The sequence below is a fragment of the Pinus tabuliformis genome, chromosome 2_1 (assembly GCF_031772625.1).
Source record: "Pinus tabuliformis cultivar Carrire ecotype Pingquan chromosome 2_1, CPIR1, whole genome shotgun sequence".
Classification (NCBI taxonomy): domain Eukaryota; kingdom Viridiplantae; phylum Streptophyta; class Pinopsida; order Pinales; family Pinaceae; genus Pinus; species Pinus tabuliformis.
The window spans coordinates 160,068,072-160,086,903 of NC_142299.1; the positions used below are offsets into that span (position 1 = coordinate 160,068,072).

The 18,832-nt window shown below is 38.1% G+C and overlaps 1 protein-coding gene across 1 annotated transcript in view; it reads right to left on the reverse strand.

The window, feature by feature from the left end:
• Nucleotides 1-695: 695 nt before the first annotated feature.
• LOC149199220 (uncharacterized protein At4g15970-like) overlaps nt 696-18,832 on the reverse strand; it is a 173,505-nt gene continuing 155,368 nt past the window's right edge. Inside the window, exon 4 of the mRNA XM_089400490.1 lies at nt 696-774. Coding sequence (XP_089256616.1) covers nt 696-774 — 79 coding nt within the window. The remainder of the gene's footprint in view (nt 775-18,832) is intronic.

Genomic DNA, 18,832 nt, shown 5'->3' on the forward strand with positions numbered 1-18,832 from the left:
AGTCAGATGCGCTACCATTGCGCCTCAAATCCCTGGCTTACCTGCTATTATTAAAAACTCTTCCTTGTCTTTGGAAGTTCAAATTCGACAAAGAAGGGTTATGTTAGTCAGAGTAGAAGAAGAAATTACGGAGAAACCATGACCAATGCAAGTGTTGTACTGTGCAGTCTGCAGTTGCCAACCAAATACTGTGAATTTAGCTCCAATTTTAAAAGAAAATGTAAACCTTGGATAAATCCAAAATGCCCTGATTAGTATCCGGATCTCGTTAAAGAGATAGCTGACAAGACAACCGAGCCTGGATAGTATTTAAAAACCCTGTATCAGTTGACGACCATTGTCGAAACAAAATTTGTCAGCAGGCCAGGTCGTGCGTGTAGTGTTCGGTTCAAGTGCAAAATCCTTGGGGAAAATTAGATTGTAGGGTTCTGTGCATAAATTAAAGAATGACATAGAAACTTGGTACAGAATCAGAACCGCCTCGGCAGTAGCCACATCATTGAATCCTCCAATCTTATTAGCTTTACAATACTTGCTGAAAATCGAAATTACTCTCATCATTTATCATTGAGTCAAGCGTCCGGTCACAAAATGTTGATAGTCGACTGCTGCTGCCAACACGCTGTCTCTTTTAGAGAAGACTATAGAGAAGTGTGGTCGTATTCTTGATAAAAGAAACCTAGTCACTGTATCGACTAAGCGGTGGCCTGCTCTCCGGTGTCTCCCGATGCATGGACCCGTGGCGTTATGCCTCCACCTGTCAAGCGGTTTGAACTGATAAATAAACAAATGTGTTCCAAAATAGCCCAATAGAATGGTTATTAATACACACCATAAGCTATTTGCATTATCGATTCTAGATCTGTGTTTTTGTTAATTATTTTGAAGGGTCCACATACGTGGCCGCCTACCCACACCCCGCACCCGTTCATTAGTTACAGAGGCTAACGACTGTATGTACGCCAACACTCCAGGGTTTGGTGGTTACATATATGTTATACCATGTGGGTAATGTTTCGACGGATATACAACACATAGATATGTCGTTGTAACAGTGTGGCAAACCTCGGAGCTATGGGGGTTTAATCTCGAGCTGCCCTCATGTCAATGCAACTCACCACCAATGAGACATGACAGCACACGGATGTATATATGCGTGATCGGTGGGATATATACACTGCGGTGCGGAACCCATATATGGTGCGCCGTTTCCATGGTTACATACGGTGGCCATTTAATTGTAAAATTGTTATATATTAACCCGTAACCGTGGGCATACTCTGATATATGTTATATAGTTCCTTTCCACCATATGCGTTATATCAAACGTTTTTTTGTTTTGTTTAAAACACACCATATATTACCTCCCATCCGTGCGTTGATTACAACTATATAAATTTGGTGATATGTTTAGTATGCCGTATATGATTAATATGCCATATACGTTTAAAAATACCATATAGTTTTGTGCTATGTTTAAAATGTTATTTGGTATAACCATAATATATTTTCCCATATGTTGGTTATATCCACCATTTATTATAACCCTCCACCAAATAATTTATAATTGTCCCTTTTTGCCTTGTAGGCTGCCACTTACAATGTACTTCTAAAATTAAATTTTCCATAGTAAGTTGGAAGGTCCATTGAGATAAAAGGCTTGAATGTTAAAATTAATTGGTACTTGATAGGTCTTTATGATAATTTCTAAGTTAGTAGTTTTAAGGGTGAGTTTTTTTTTTTCTTCTTAAATAATTTAAATTTCTTTTAGCAAAATAATTTAAATTTCTTTTATGAAAATAATTTAAAATTCTTTTATATTTTTTTTTCAATGAATATGTTATAAGTTATGATTGATATTCTGATAGTATACATCAACATAACATATTCAACATTATAACTATGTGTGTCTGTCTGTAGAGGTAATAGTTTGAGGCGTGATAGGTATGTTGAAGATGTTCATTATAACGAGATATTTAATATTTAAAATAGTTAATTTTGTGAATGTTACTTAGTAATTAATTTTGGATGATCTACCCTAGGCATTAATAAACCATACACTTCTGCATTATTTCATATTAGGACAGAATACCCTGCATTAGGCCAAGGAGGTCGCGAGACCACCCTCCTTGACCTCGGTACCAGTAAGATCCACCTAGCGGATAAAAATAGCAAAACTATACCCGTTTATGAATGTGAAGTCGTAAAAGAAAATTATGCGTTAAATTCGGTTGTCTACCTCAAAATTTTTATATAATTTTACTATGTGTTCAGGAACCTTTACAATGGTAAGGACGTATGAGCGACGACGACGTGATCAGGAAACATCACCACCATTAATGCCGCCACCGTCGCCATCATCATCCCCATCACCATCGCCACCACCAAGACCATTATCAACATCAATCGCCCCAGCGCCAGAGTTGACTGTGATAATGAACTCTTTGGAAGCCTTATTAGAGACATTAAAAGAATCAACTAAGGCTAAAACCAAAGAGGAATTTCAGCATGTAGCCACCAGTTCAGCGGGACCAAATAATTTTGAGCCCAGAAGATCGAAAGAAGACATTTCTAGGGAGCTTCAGAAAATTAGACTCCCAGAATTCTCAGGGGGTCGAGCAGGTGAACGCGCTGAAGCATGGTTAGAAGGAACGAACAGATGCTTTAGGTTAAGAGAATATTCTTCTTCGGCAAAAACAAAAATTGCCGTGTTTCAACTAAAGGAAAGTGCCTTGATTTGGTGGGGAAATCTGGAAAAGCAGCTGCACCTTACATCGGATAATGTCCCTTGGGAACTATTTGAGGAAAGGTTCCGCGCAAAGTATTTACCTCCATACTTTCAACAACAGCAAGCCAAAGCCTTTCATACATTAATTCAAGGAAATAAAATAGTGGAAGAGTACGAGATAAGGTTTATGGAGCTTGTAAAATACATTCACTACTTAGACTCTGATGAACGTCAAGCTGAACGCTTCATATTTGGGTTAAACCCTCGCATCAGAGCCTTGGTAAGCATGTGGAAACCGTCATCAGTAGCTGAGGCGGTTGAATGTGGTCGTTATGCAGAAGAGCACCTAGGAATCAAAAACGATATGGGGCCAGTAGGGCCTTTACAATCAGGATTTCCAGGAAAGACTCCCCGGAACTTCTTCAGAGGAGGTAGCTCGAGGCCACCTTACGGTAACAGGTTTACCCCAAGAAATATAGGGACAAGAGATCCCATGGCAGTAAACACTATAGCCGCGGAATCATCAAACACCAGTCCATGGGCATCTCGAGGGACCGCTAGTGGAGGAAGAAATTCGAGGGGAATCAACACGAGAGGATGAAGCTCGTTCTCTAGGAATTCATGCCCTGACTCAAGAGGATCAACACAGCTTAATTGTTGGGGATGTGGGGGACCGCATTTTCAACGTGACTGCCCAGAAGCTTCATTGAATATATTGCATAGGACTGGAAAGGAACCGATATCAAACAGTCGAGGTAATCATAGAATTCATGCAGTAGTCGACCACGACCAAGCAGCACATCAATCCACTGTAGTGGAATCTTCAGGTACTATCAATGGTATAAAACTCAAAATCTTATTTGATACTGGTGCCACAGATAGTTTCATTTTGTCATATGCATTAAACAAATGTGGGCTGGCAGCACGTAGACAAAATGATTTCCATCAAGTGGAAATGGCCTCAGGAGAACTCCAAACCGTGGGCTTGAGTGTGGATCAATGCAAAATCGATCTAGGGGTCTGTACGACTAAACTAAAAGTTTATGTCACAGCCTTAGGAACATATGATCTTATCATAGGTATGGATTGGCTGGAAGCTCACCAAGCTTGGGTAGACTGTTATGGGAAAAGAATTCTAGGCATGAATGATGATGGAGAAGTAATTCAAATTCAAGGAATCAAGAGGAAAGTATCTTTGCGCTACATTTCAGCGATGAAAATGAAGCGTTGTTTAAGGAAAGGTTGTCAGGCTTATGTAATTCAAGAGGTAAGCGAAGGAAAAGGACCATCCTTAGGACAGTATCCGGTGTTAGCTGAATTCCCGGATGTATTTCCAAAAGAGTTACCAGGATTACCTCCGGTACGAGAGCTAGATCTCACTATTGAATTAAAACCAGGTACCCAACCAATCTCTAAAACACCTTATAGAATGACAACTCCAAAACTTTAGGAACTACAAATTCAATTGAAGGAACTACTGGATATAGGGCATATTCGACCTAGAACATCACCTTGGGGCGCTCCTGTAATTTTTGTGAAGAAGAAAGATGGATCTTTAAGATTATGCATAGATTATTGAGACTTGAATCGAGCTACAGTAAAGAATCAATACCCTATGCCTCGAATCAACGATGTTTTCGATCAAATGAAAGGAGCTGCTGTCTTTTCAAAAATTGATCTTCGATCAGGCTATCATCAGCTAAGGATTTCTGAAAATGATATTTCCAAGACTGCATTCCAGACACGTTTTGGACATTATGAATTTACTGTGGTACCATTTGGGTTAACAAATGCGCCAGCCGTATTCATGAATCTTATGAACAATGTTTTCCATAAATATCTTGATCAATTTGTGCAAGTCTTTCTAGATGATATTCTCATCTATTCCAAGAATAAGAAAGAGCATGAAGATCATTTGCGGATAGTATTGTCTTGCCTTAGGGAATGTCAGTTGTATGGAAAACTATCCAAGTGTTCTTTCTTTCAGGAAAGGATTCATTATTTAGGTCACATCATATCAGGTGAAGGGATTTCAGTAGATCCTGAGAAGGTAAAAGCGATCATGGATTCGCCAATACTGAAAAATGCAAGTGAGATACGAAGCTTTATGGGTTTAGCCGGTTATTATCGAAGATTTGTGGAGGGATTCTCCAAAATCGCAAAGCCAATTACAACCCTTCAGCGTAAAGGTGTTAAGTATGAATGGACCGAGGAATGTAATAAAGCCTTCTCTGAACTCAAAAGACTACTCACCAGTACACCAATCCTAAGAGTCCCTGACATGGACAAAGATTTTACGGTATGTACTGATGCATCCAAACAGGGACTGGGTGCAGTGTTGATGCAGGATAGAGGAGTAATAGCATATGCTTCCAGAAAATTAAAACCTCATGAAGAACTCTATGCTACTCACGATTTAGAATTAGCCGCTGTAGTGCTAGCTTTAAAGATTTGGAGACACTATCTAGTGGGACGAAGTTTTACACTTAAAAGCGACCATCAAAGTCTACAATATTTGTTCACCCAAAGAGACTTAAATGCCAGGCAAAGGCGATGGAGTGAATTCCTAAGTGAATATGACTTCGGAATATCATACATTAAGGGAAAAGAAAATGTAGCAGCAGATGCTTTAAGCAAGAGACCTCAGATATTTTCTCTCATACCCATTAGAGTAGACTTAAGACAACGAGTACTGGATCATCTTATAAAAGACAGTTGGTATTTAAAGGTGAGAGAAAGTCTTGAGGATAAAAGGGCAAAAGAATCTAAATTTGAGGGATATGAACTAGAAAACGATGGAATCTTACGATTCCATGGAAGAATGTATATTCCTGATGATAAAGATCTTCGAGATACCATTCTTGGGGAAGCCCACAGAGCAGTATATTGTGCTCATCCTGGAGTAGGGAAAATGTATGCGGATACCAAGAAACTCTTCTTTTGGTCAGGTATGAAGCGCGATATCACTCAATTTGTTGCAAAATGTTTGGAATGTCAGCAAGTAAAGGCAGATCATTATCACCCAGCGGGTCTCTTACAACCCCACGACATTCCTATGTTTAAATGGGAGATCATTTCTATGGATTTTATCACTAGACTACCTCTTACTTCTCAAAGACACAATGCCATTTTGGTAGTGGTGGATAAATTAACAAAAAGCGCCCATTTCATTCCCGTAAGAGATACTTATGATGTTGCCGACGTAGCTCGAGTATTCATAAATGAAATTATTAGATTTCATGGAGTACCTAAAAAGATTATATCCGATAGAGATTCGCGATTCACTTCTATATTCTGGACTTGCATGCGAACAACCTTAGGTACTCAGCTAAATTTAAGCACTGCTTACCATCCTGAGACTGATGGGAAAACTGAAAGAGTAAATCAAGTACTTGAAGATATGTTGCGAATGTATGTGATGGATCAGCAATCACACTGGGAAAAGTACTTACCTTTGGTTGAATTCGCATACAACAACAGTGACCACAGTTCAATTGGAATGCCTCCATTTGAAGCTTTATACGGCAGACCTTGCAAAACACCGTTAAGTTGGGATAGGTTAGAAGATCGAGTGATAATAGGACCCGAATTAATCCATGAAATGGAAGCACGGGTAAGACAAATTAGACAACGATTAAAGGAAGCACAGGATAGGCAAAAGAGTTATGCTGATACTCACAGAACTGATAGGAGGTATGAAGTAGGGGATTAGGTTTTCATCTGCATCAAACCAAATAAAAGTACTATCCAATTCGGAAAAGGAACAAAGTTGTCACCCCGATTTATTGGACCATTTAAAGTCGTGGAAAGAGTTGTACCTGTTGCCTATCGTCTTGCCCTGCCACCTCACCTGCATAGAATTCATAATGTATTTCATGTTTATGTGTTAAGGCATTATATAGCTGATATATCTCATAACCTTCAATGGAAGGAATTGTAGGTATCGGACGAGGGAGTCGTAACGGTCGAACCGTTACGTATACTGGAACGTAGAGTTCGACAGCTGAGGAACCGCCTGGTGGACCAAGTTAAGGTCCAATTGGACAAGTATAGTCCTGGATCAACAACTTGGGAAAATACAGAGGACATATGTCAGAGATACCCTAATCTATGTCAATTTTGAAGAAATTTAAACTATGTTTAGTATATATTTACTTCACTACAATTAGAGACTCAGAAACATTTTGAATGATTATAGATAAATGTGAAATTTTGTGACATAATATATGTTTAACTTCTGCTGGTACGTGGATACCAAAACGATATATGTGGTTCATTTTACTAAATTATAGTTGTCAAAGTAAAGTTAAGACAGTTGAATGATTTTACTTCTGATAAAAATTAAGATATTATAAATCTGATTTATTATACATGTCAATATGATCAATGGGATAGAAATCAGGAAGTGAATACATTCTAGATGAAAGTCAAAAGACATGCATGGAATAGGGCAAAATATGTTGTACTGTAGTATCATAGATGAATTCATAAGTGAATAATACGTGAGTTATTTTGAATATGCTGATGCACATTTTTCGAATGCATAGATAAGTGTATGATTGCAGGTAATAGACAGTTACCGGGATGACCACGTGATGACAGAACCTCAGCACAATTAAAGCTCAAAGTGATTCTATGATAGCCCTAATTCTACTAGGAGGGGTGGAGGTGTTGCCCACAGTTTATCCTTTGAACCCTGAAGTCATGGGAGGACTGTGCGAATCACACTCCACTAGACGTGTGATGATGACTGTTGGATGCCTACTGAGAATCAGGTCGGTATAACCGGCGCTGTCACCTTAGAGTTTATGAATGGTTAGGTCAGTAAAACTGACACAATGGCACACTCCAGTAGAGGACGGATAGGATGGGAGCGGAAGAGATTAGGAAGGATAGGATGATTTTAGAATAGCTTGGGAACTTGGATAGGGTAAGATTTATCCATTAAAATCATAAACCTAAAACTCTAAATTTTATAGTCTCTTGATATTAAAATAAAAATTTTAAATCTAAGAAGGGGGTACTAACTACTATCATAAGTAATCAAAAAAAAAAAAAACTCTAACTTCGGGACGAAGTTTTCTGAAGGGGGAGTGTATGTAACGACCCATCTATTTATACAATAGAATAAAGATTTAATATTAGTATAAAAAAAAAAAACCTCTAACTTCGGGACGAAGTTTTCTAAAGGGGGAGTGTATGTAACGACCCATCTATTTATACAATAGAATAAAGATTTAATATTAGTATCAATCATTAAATAATATAAAGTTCTAAAAATTTATATTAAATTAAATTTAAATAGAACTCTATAATAAATAAATATAAAATCAAACTCTGTATTAAATATAAATATAAAACAAACTGTATAATAAATATAAAGTTAAACTTTATATTAAATATAAACAATATAACAAGTTGATAAAGCGTGAGGGATTACAAATATCTGATGGTCTCGAATGCATGCAAGGTGTGTCGGGAGGAGGGAAGGCGGTGGCTGCAGGTAGGAGGGCGGCCACCGCCAAGCCGACAGTTAAAAACCAGAGAACTGAACTGAGAAGGGGGTCGAACAACTGAATTAAAAACCAGGAGGAGGAGTTCAGCAGTGAAGAAGGTTTGCGATTGGAAGAGCTTTAATCAGTCTGAGGTTTTGGGCACGGGGGACAGTGAGCTTCTGTGAGAAGCTTACTGGATTGAGCAGCCAATCTCTGCTCAGTCTGGTTGGGTGGAATTGGCCTCCCGATAATTGGAGCAGAGCAGTAGCAACATCATCAACTTCACCAGATCAGATAGCAGTTCAGATAAGTAAAAAATCAAAATTTTTTACGGTTTCTGTTTTCCAGTTTTTACGGTTCTATTGACTAGGTAACATGTGGTCTCCATTGCCTCTGCCCAGAATTCATGTCCTAACCCGACACCACTGAGCTTGCTTCTTGCCCTTTCCATAAACATATTGTTCATTCTTTCTGCAACTCCATTTTGCTTAGGTGTGTATGGAGTAGTCTTCTACCGTGCTATACCACACTTCTTACAAAACTCTTCAAATTCCTTCTTACAAAACTCTCCACCGTTATTTGTCCTCAACACCTTTATCTTCTTCTCTATATGGTTTTCCACTAGAGTCTTAAATTCTTTAAACCTGTCAAAGACTTCAAATTTCTTCTTGAGGAAATATATTCAATTATTCCTTGAGAAGTCATCTATAAATGATACATAGTACACAGACTTACCGAGTGATGGAACCGACACAGGTTCAAACACATCACTGTGCACAAGCTCTAATATATGTTTCGCCCTCTTACCACCAGACAGGAAACTCACCCAATTCTGATTCCCATATACACAATTTTCACAAAAATCGAAATCTAGAGAACTATTAGACATACCCTCTACCATACCTTTACCATGAAGTATTCGAAGGCCCTTCTCTCCAATATGTCCAAGCCTTTGATGCCATAGCATGGTATTTTCTCCAAAGACCACTAGATTTTCTACTCCACTTTCAGGAACCACAACACTGTTGCACCCATCAATAATAGTGCTACCTTGTAGCTTGTACATAGCTCCAATCCAAACTCCCCGCGTCAATACTAGTGCTCCTCGAACGATGTTGTAGTTATCTTTCTCGAACACTGTTTTTACACCTACATCATCCACCTTGCTTGTACAAATCAGATTTCTCGCTATTGCAAGAATATGTAGAACACCCATGAGTGTTCTAATCCTTCCACCTTGCAACTTCAACTTGACTTTTCCACTACCAATGATTCTAGCCTTCCTGTCATCCCGTAAGAAGACATCACCACCATCATATGTTAGGTCCCTATAATACTAGTGATTCCCACATTACTATTGTTATTGTATCCCTTATTGTTATTGTTGTGTCCCTATTGTCGCCATATTTTTATTATTGTGCCCCATAGAAGCCCACTATTATTATTTTTGTGCCCTTATATTATTATTGTTAGGTCGTCTTTGGTTATATTGTGACCCCTTAGAATCTTATATATAGAAAGGAGGTTTTGTCATTTGTATCATCCAAGAATTGTTCATTTGTGTAATGAAAAGGAGGTTTGCCCCTCGAAAAGTTTGAATTCTAAGATGTTGATCTTTATTTTCTATATTTTTCTTATTTGGTTTCATAACATTTGGTATTAGAGCTTTGGATTCTAGGGTTTCACTGTTCCAAATAGGTCATCATGACATTTGTGCTATAATTTTTTCTCTAAGAAGTTTTAGAAGCTAAAAAAAACCATTTGAGAAGAAATCAGTATGAATCTTGGGTCCGAATTTCAGATCTTGTCTCACTATATTTTCGGAGCTATGATCTGATGAGGTTAGGGTTTTTGAAAGCTCCAGAATTTCATCTCAAACAGATCATTGTGGAAGTTTCGCTATAATTTTTTTTCTACAAAGTTTCAGACTTTGAAATTAAAATCTGTTTGAACTTAAAGCTTGGTGAAGCTAGGGTCCGAATTTCAGATCTTGTCTCACTATATTTTTGGAGATATAATCTAAGGAAGTTAGGGTTTTTTCAGACTCCTAAATTACATTCTAGACAGGTGACCTTGGGAAAATCGTCATAACTTTCTCCCTGAGCATCAGATTGAAATTTCGTAAGCTATAAAAAGAGGACGGATTGTACTTTTATGTATATTGTTTTTAGGTCTAAAGGTCAAAACAATAACACATGGCACTTCGTACAAGTTCGCTCTACTGAAAAATTATATAAGCAGGTCATCTTGGGAGGTGAGATATAACTCTTTCTTGGAGAATCCAATTTCGATCAGACTAGTGGTATTGGAAAGAGGGCACAGAGGGATAATGTAGGTTCTAATTTTAGACCTTGGAGATCCAAAATTACAGAGTTACAGTGGTTTCAATATCGAGCTCCTACAAAATGAAAAAATGTGTGTAGTTTTTTAAAATTTTCCATAAGTTTGGTTTGAAAAATTAGTTTGAAGGAATTCAAAGGGCATAGTGAAGCATTATTATCAGTAATTGATGCCCCAAAGAAAGAAAATGGAAACACCTAGTAAGGAACCTGAAAGCTCTAGCATGACTCATGAAGAAGAGGGAGAAATTCAACATGATATATCAAAATTATGAGACCAAGTGCAACAAATTTCACTCGCAAAAAAATTAATAGAAGCTAAGCTGGATGGTTTGAAGAAATATGTAGAAGCTAAGATGTATGGCATGTAAGCTAAGATGGATGGTTTAAAGAAAGGCTTAGAAGCTAAGATAAATGACGTGGAAACTAAGATGGATGGCGTGGAAGCTTATATGGATGATTTAAAGAAAGGTGTGGAAGCTAAGATGGAAGATTTGACAAAATTTCTACAAGAAATGCTTACTAATGGCAAAAAGGTTGGAAAGGAAACACATGATGAGAACAAAATAAATGTTAATTATGATTTCATAGACTCTAACAGTGGATTGAAGAAGCACCATGTTCCAAATATCGACATGAAGAAGTTTGATGGCAAGGATCCCGCAACATGGATACTACAGATGGAGCAATTTTTTGATCTCCCTAATGTCCAAAACACACAAAAGTTATGCATTACAACTTTATATTTGGAACCAAATCAGTTTGCATGGTATCAATGGCTTTTCTCTTGTAAACAAATTGTCACTTGGGCTATTTTTATGGATGAAAGGATAGCACATTATGAGGATACAAAAAGAAACACTTTTTTTAGCCAATTGATAAATCTCAAACAAAAGGGTTCAATGATGGAGCACATTGAGGACTTCCAAAAATTGAATATAAGGGTAAAAGATATTCCAGAGGAGCATAGGATTGATGTGTTCATAGGGAATTTAAAGGATAACATCCAACATGAGGTTCGCTTTTGGGAACCTAATTTATTGGAGAAGGCGTTCAGGTTGGCAAGAAAAATGGAAAGCAAAATTATGGCAATAAGGAAACCTACCACTCACAATCATAAAGATGGAAGTGTTGTTTTCCCTAGCCATCCACAACCTACAAGGTTGACACCACAACAATTGAAAGAAAAAAGAGAAAAAGGGATTTGTTACAGTTGTGATATTTAGGTCATAAGTGTGCTGAGAAGAGATTATTTAACATATATTGTGAAGAGGAGGAAGAAAAGGAAGAAAAAATGTCAAAAGAAGAGGATATACACCAGGAACAAACCATAGAGAAAGAAGAAATGAATCCGATCATATCTTGTAATGCATTGGTTGGAATTACCACTCCTCAAACTATTAAGATAGAAGGGCATATCAAGAAGAAAAAGGTAATAGTGTTGATTGATTCAAGCAGTACACATAATTTTATTCATTGTAAGATAGCCAAGGAATTGAATTTCTTCCTATATCTAGCACGAAAGTGTCAAGTGATGGTTGTGTAGAATTTCCCACTGTAGATCATCAGATTATGCAATATACTAAAACATAATACAAGATCTACTTCTACAACACTTTGCGGAAGCTTAAATGAATTGAGCAAGATCAAGAGAACACATATAACTAAGAATGAGAAATCAATCACACATAACACAGAAGAAATAACTCGGGGAAATCCTCAGTCTAAAACCCAAACTCTTTATTATCATACAAGTGGAAATATAGTCTGGATTACAAAAAGCATCAGCTCACAAGCTATCTTGTTCTCTCTGCAATCCCTCTACTGCTCATAGACAGTCAAAGGCCTCTCTCAAACCTTCTCCTCTACCCTCCAAGCCTCCTATTTCTTTGCGCAATTTTCCTTGGGGTCCAGTGCAACCACTTGTGTGAATTGGCCTCTTCACACACTCACTAACCTCTGATCTAACTGCACAATCCTGAAGGAGATGAATCCTTCTCCATGGATGAGTTTCCTTTATAGGAGAAATATTCATCCAACTGATAGTACATTGTCCCTTCTTTGATCTCAACTGGGTCTTTGTCTGAACTGACATGCATGAATTATTCATGAGAGAATCTTCAGTTACCTGAAGTGCAGTAGTTATATGCAAGCATGCATTAACTAACTGAACTTACTTAATTTAAACAAACTGTTTAAATAAATTATAACTGGACTTGATTCAGTTAACTGAGCCAACTAATTACAACTCAAATTAGAACTCGTCCTTATCTATTTAACCAATGGATAAATTCCTCAATTAATAGAGAAACTGTTGCATGTCCTCACATAGACTTCATGTTTGATTTTTCACAACTAATTAACTCCTGGTGAATTAATTAATTTATTTTCAAATAGCTGTTAAGTTCAAATTCGAATTTTACTTCCCATTTTTAGTCCAGGAACTGACTAAAATTGGAATCTATCCTGCAATGCTAAAAATAGAAATTCTATTTTTAGCACTTCCATTTTTCAATCCCTGTTGCCCAATCCAGCACTGGTACTCAAACTACTATTTATAGCAGTGCTAATTTTAGCACTTCTATTTTTAACATTTCTTGTTGCCATTTTCAACACTTCCTCTCAACAAGAAAAGCTTCAACTCGAACCCGATCCTGTACCTTTGGAATGTTCTGCATGCAACACTCCTACCAAGTGTGGTTGCTCCAACAACTCTCGAAACAAAAAAACTCCCAACTGACCTCCATTTTGGGCTAGAAACATACTCTTATGCTGAAGCTCTACCTGCTACTGACAAGTGCTCCCTCTTTGACCTCTGAGTTGCTGCAACACTCCATCCATCTCGCATCGTTGCACACCTCTCTGTGCCATCCTGCACTAGTGCAACACTCTTGTGCCTCTCGCATTTCTGCAGCCTGCTAGCTCTACACAGTCCTGGGACTCTTGCACTGTAGCTCTCTCTACCGCTCCATCTGCATCTGTCTCTACCCAATCAGTTAGTCCTACTACTCCTCATCGGGGTTCCTGTGGCAAATTTGAATCAAAGAGGTTGGGTACCTCAAGGATCCTACCCCTCGTCCTTGGGACGATCACTCTACATTGCCCCACCTCCTACCTAGAGGTATGGCTGCATGTGATCTCTCTACCCACCTGGCTCGAAGTTTCCCCCTACTGGAGGTCTCTGCATGAGTAGATGTCTCTACTCGATCTCCTCTCATCTTCTCTAGTTGTGGCGGCTCCACAACCTCCTAAAGTTGCTTCACCGATCGTGGCTCCTCCATAATCGTCTGAGACTTCTTCTGGCACTGCATGTTAAGAAGTAATGTACTCTCCCTCTCAACCACCAAGTCTCCATTAGTTGCCTTGCTCCTCAAGGCTTTGCATGCATCTTGAACCTCAAGAGCATACAGATTCTTGACCCATGAACTGATCTGCTTCACCTGTCTAGTGATGATGTGTCTAAGGAAAACCTTTCCCTTACTGAAGACTACATCATAGCCTCTATCTTCTAGCATTGCGATCAACACCAAGTTTCTCTTCAGTCGTGGTACATACTTGACATCATTCAAGGTAAGGCGAGCTCCATGCTCCCTCTAAAAAATAACCATGCCTACACTTGAGACACTATACTTTTTATCATTACCCATCGCTATGAGTATTTGGAGATCTTTCTCCTCCAAAGTACTGAACAAACTCTTATCGTCGATCATGTGGAAATAAGTTCCACTTTCAAGAAACCAACCACTTCCCACCATGGATGAAACCATGCATGCGATAGTGTGAAATCCAACTCGAACTGTGAGGCCAGTGCTTCACCTTCTGATCCTTCCATGGATCCCTTCTTGGATTTCCTCAGTGGACAATTTTTAGCAAAATGGACCACCGCATGACAACGAAAGCATCACACTTTCGATTTTTCAAACTTCTTCCCACCATGGGAAGAACTGGATTTGGAATGAGAAACCTTCTCCTTCCCCTTCTTCGCCTTACTCGCTAAGGCACAGTTTTCTTCATCCTCCATGGATGAAGAACCATCTCTTGTGCTTCTTATTATCTCCTCCTACATCAAATCTGACCAAATTCATTCCCAATCTGGTAGTTTCTCTCTTCCATTAACCGAGTCTCGGTAACTATGCCATCTCTTAGGAAGACTGAGGAGTGCAAGACTCACCACGTCATCATCATCTTCATGATCCCTACACTTCCAAGCTCATCCCTACATGAGGTGAGCTTGTTCAGATACATAGAGATTGTGTCACCCTTTTCACACTTAATCTTTCGAAGCTTGTCCTTCAGTGTCAGCTTCCTCTGACCACTACTATTGTAATATATATCTTTCAATGTTTTCCACATTGAAAATAGTGTCTCCTTCCCATGGAGACTCGAGACTATGTGATCTTGAACTCCCTCCTGAAGGATTCTCCTTTCTCTAGCCACACATTTCTTCCATTCTAGCACTGGTACTCAAACAACTATTTATAGTAGTGCTATTTTTAGCACTTCTATTTTTAGCATTTCATGTTGCCATTTCCAACAGGTTGCAAGTGGAGGAACCATAAATTGCTTAGGAAAGTGCCATAATATCAAGGTATCCATGGGAGAATATGTATTGAATAGTCCAATGCTTTCCATTCCAATGGGTGGTGCTAATGTTGTACTAGGAGTCCAATCGCTACAATCCTTGGGTACAATAGCTTTTAATTTTCAAGAACTTTTCATGAAATTTTCTTCAGAAGGAAAGGAAGTTGAATAAGGGGTATCACACAGAAATTAGGAAGGACAATAAGCTCTAACGGAATGACAAAACTTCTAAAGAAAGAACAAAGAGGCACAATTGCACAACTATGTTCACTAGAGGTTCCCACATCGAAATCATCTATTTCTCCAGATCTCCAAAACGTCTTGGACAATCATTCCAATGTATTTGAGATTCCCAAAGGCCTCCCACCTATTCGTAATCATGATCATGCTATTCATTTGATTCCAGGAAGTGTTCCTCCAAAGATCAGGCCTTACAGATATCCCTATGCCCAAAAGAGTGAAATTAAACGTATGGTTGTAGAAATGCTAGAGGTTGGTATAATTCAACCTAGTCAAAGTTCTTTCTCTGCTGCAGCAGTATTGGTTCACAAGAAGGATGGATCATGGCACATGTGTCCAAATTATAGGGAGCTCAACAAGCTCAATATTAAAGATAAATTTACCATTCTTGTCATTGATGAATTATTGGATGAATTACATGGATCAATTTACTTCACCAAGTTGGATCTTCGTTTGGGATATCATCAAACCAGAATGAAGACTGAAGACGTTCCAAAAACAACATTTAGAAATCATGAGGGTTTACGATTTTTTGGTCATGCATTTTAGCCTTACCAATGCACCTTCTACATTTCAAGGTTTGATGAATTCCATTTTCAAACCCTTAGAAAAATTGTGTTAGTATTTTTTGATGATATAATAATCTACAACAATTTTTGGAAGGATCATGTTCAACATGTTGATAGGGTGCTCAAACTATTGGAGGAGAAGCAATTATATGTAAAAAGCTCCAAATGTTTCTTTGGAGTACAAGAGGTGGAATATCTGGGTCATATTGTATCTCATGCGGCTGTTAAGGTAGACCCTAGCAAAATTAAAACCATTAAGGAATGGAAAATCCCCACATCCATAAAGTATCTACGAGGATTTCTCGGGTTGAAAGGGTATTATCGCAAGTTTGTTAAGAATTATGGGAGAATAGTAGCACCTTTAACAAAATTATTGAAGAAAGATGCTTTTTCATGGACTCTAGAAGCAATAAAGGCCTTTGAACATATTAAAGAGGCAATGTGCCAAGCACCGATCTTAGCTACACCAAACTTCACAAAAACCTTTATTGTGGAATGTGATGCCTTGAGAAATGGAATTGGTGTTGTTTTAATGCAAGAAGAAAGACCCGTTGCTTTCGAAAGTTTTCCAATCAAAGGAAAGTATTTACACAAAGCTATTTATGAGAAGGAAATGTTGGCAATACTACATGCACTTAAGAAATGTCGACCCTACCTAATGGGAAGAAACTTCAAGGTAAAAACAAATCGTGATAGTCTTAAATACTTTTTAGAACAAAGATTATCTTCAGAAGAGTAGTAAAAATGGGTCACAAAGATATTGGGTTATGACTTTGAAATCATCTACAAAAAAGGGAAACAAAATGTTGTGGCAGATGCACTCTCAAGAAAGGATGAGGATGTGAAAGCATTTCTTTGCGCCATTTCTATTATCCAACCAGATTGGATAAACGAAGCAAAGGATGAATGGAAGAATGATGAAGAAGTGTGGGAACTCATTCAAAAGATACAAAAAGATCCCAGTATATCTGATACATTTAGCTGGAAAAATGATTCGTTATGGTACAAAGATCGTTATACCTATGTAAGAATTCCCAATTCAAACAAAATATTCTTAGGGAATTGCACACCTCTCTTTTAGGAGGGCACTCAGGATTTCAAAAAACTTACCACAGGGTTAAAAAGGAATTTTTTTGGGATGGCCTTAAATCGAATATTCAAAAGTTTGTGGTGGAATTTTTGGTTTGCGAAAAAAATAAAGTTGAAACAATTAAGACCCCAGGTCTATTACAACCTTTATCCTTTCCAGTCCAACATTGGGAGGAAGTTTCAATGGATTTTATCACAGGTTTACCCAACTCAGAAGGAAAGAGTGTTATCATGGTGGTAGTTGAAAGACTTGCCAAGTATGCACACTTTTGTGCATTATCTCATCCATTTAAAGCAAGTATAGTTTCTACTGCATTTATGGAAACAATTCAAAAGCTACATGGAAACCCAAAGATTATTGTAAGTAACAGAGATCCCATTTTCACTTGAAATTTTTGGACATAATTATTTTGTTGTCTTGGTACTTAGTTAGCTCATAGCTCATCTTATCATCCTAATTCTGATGGACAAACTGAGATAGTAAACAAATGTTTGGAAGGATATCTTCGTTGCTTTGTATTTGATAAACAGACACAATGGGTCAAATGGTTGCCTCTGGCTGAATGGTGGTATAACACTTCCTTCCATACGACAACAAAAATGACCCCATTTATGGCATTTTATGGATATCTTCCACCATCCATCACATCATATTTAAGAGAAAATTCTAAGGTTCAAGTAGTGAAAGATCACGTCAAGCATCAACAACAAGTTCTCCAGCTCTTAAAGGATAACCTCACCTTGGCGCAGAATATAATGAAACAACAAGCATATCAACATCTCAACAAAAGAAGTTTTGATGTAGGTGATTGGGTATTCCTACGGCTACAACCGTATAAAGAAATGTCCCTCAAGCAAGCTAAGAAGGATAATAAATTATCACCAAAGTATTATGGTCCGTACAAGGTGTTGCAAAAGATAGGTACTATGGCATACAAATTGGAGCTTCCTGTAGCTTCCCGAGTGCACCCAATTTTCCATGTGTTGTGCTTAAAGAAGGTTATAGGTGACAAGCTACTAGTTCAAATAGTATTGCCAGAATTTTATGAGGAAGGAAAAATCATATTGTAACCTGAAGCAGTCAAAGAAATAAGAACTCGAAAGCTACGAAATCGATCAATTTCAGAGTATCTCATCAAGTGGAAGAACTTACCTGTTGAAGATTCCACATGGGAGGATGAGAATTTTATACAGAAGCATCCAGAACTACTCAAGCGTTGAGGAAAACACTTTTTTGAAGGAGAGGGGCATGTTAGGTCCCTATAATAATAGTGATTCCCCCATTACTATTGTTATTATATCCCTTATTGTTATTGTTGTGCCCCTATTGTCCCCATATTGTTATTATTGTGCCCCATAGAAGCCCACTATTGTTATTTTTGTGCCCTTATATTATTATCGTTAGGTCGGCTTTGGTTATATTGTGACCCCTTAGGCTCCTATATATAGAAAGGAGGTTTTGTCATTTGTATCATCCAAGAATTGTTCATTTGTGTAATGTAAAGGAGGTTTCCCTCTCGAAGAGGCTGAATTCTAAGGTGTTGATCTTTCTTTTCTATCCTTTTGTGAGCTGGTTTCATAACATCATATTTCTCATACTTGCAGAACCACTCTCTATGGGGAGTGAAGTGAAAGGATGAACATGATTCAATCAACCATGCCTCATGATCTACATGTGTACTTGAAGAAGAAGCCAAGTACACCTCCCCACCTTCATCTGAGGTGGTTTTCGCCTCTGCAGAAGGAGCATCGTCATATCCCTTTCCTTTCTCAGGAGCTTTAGATTTATAG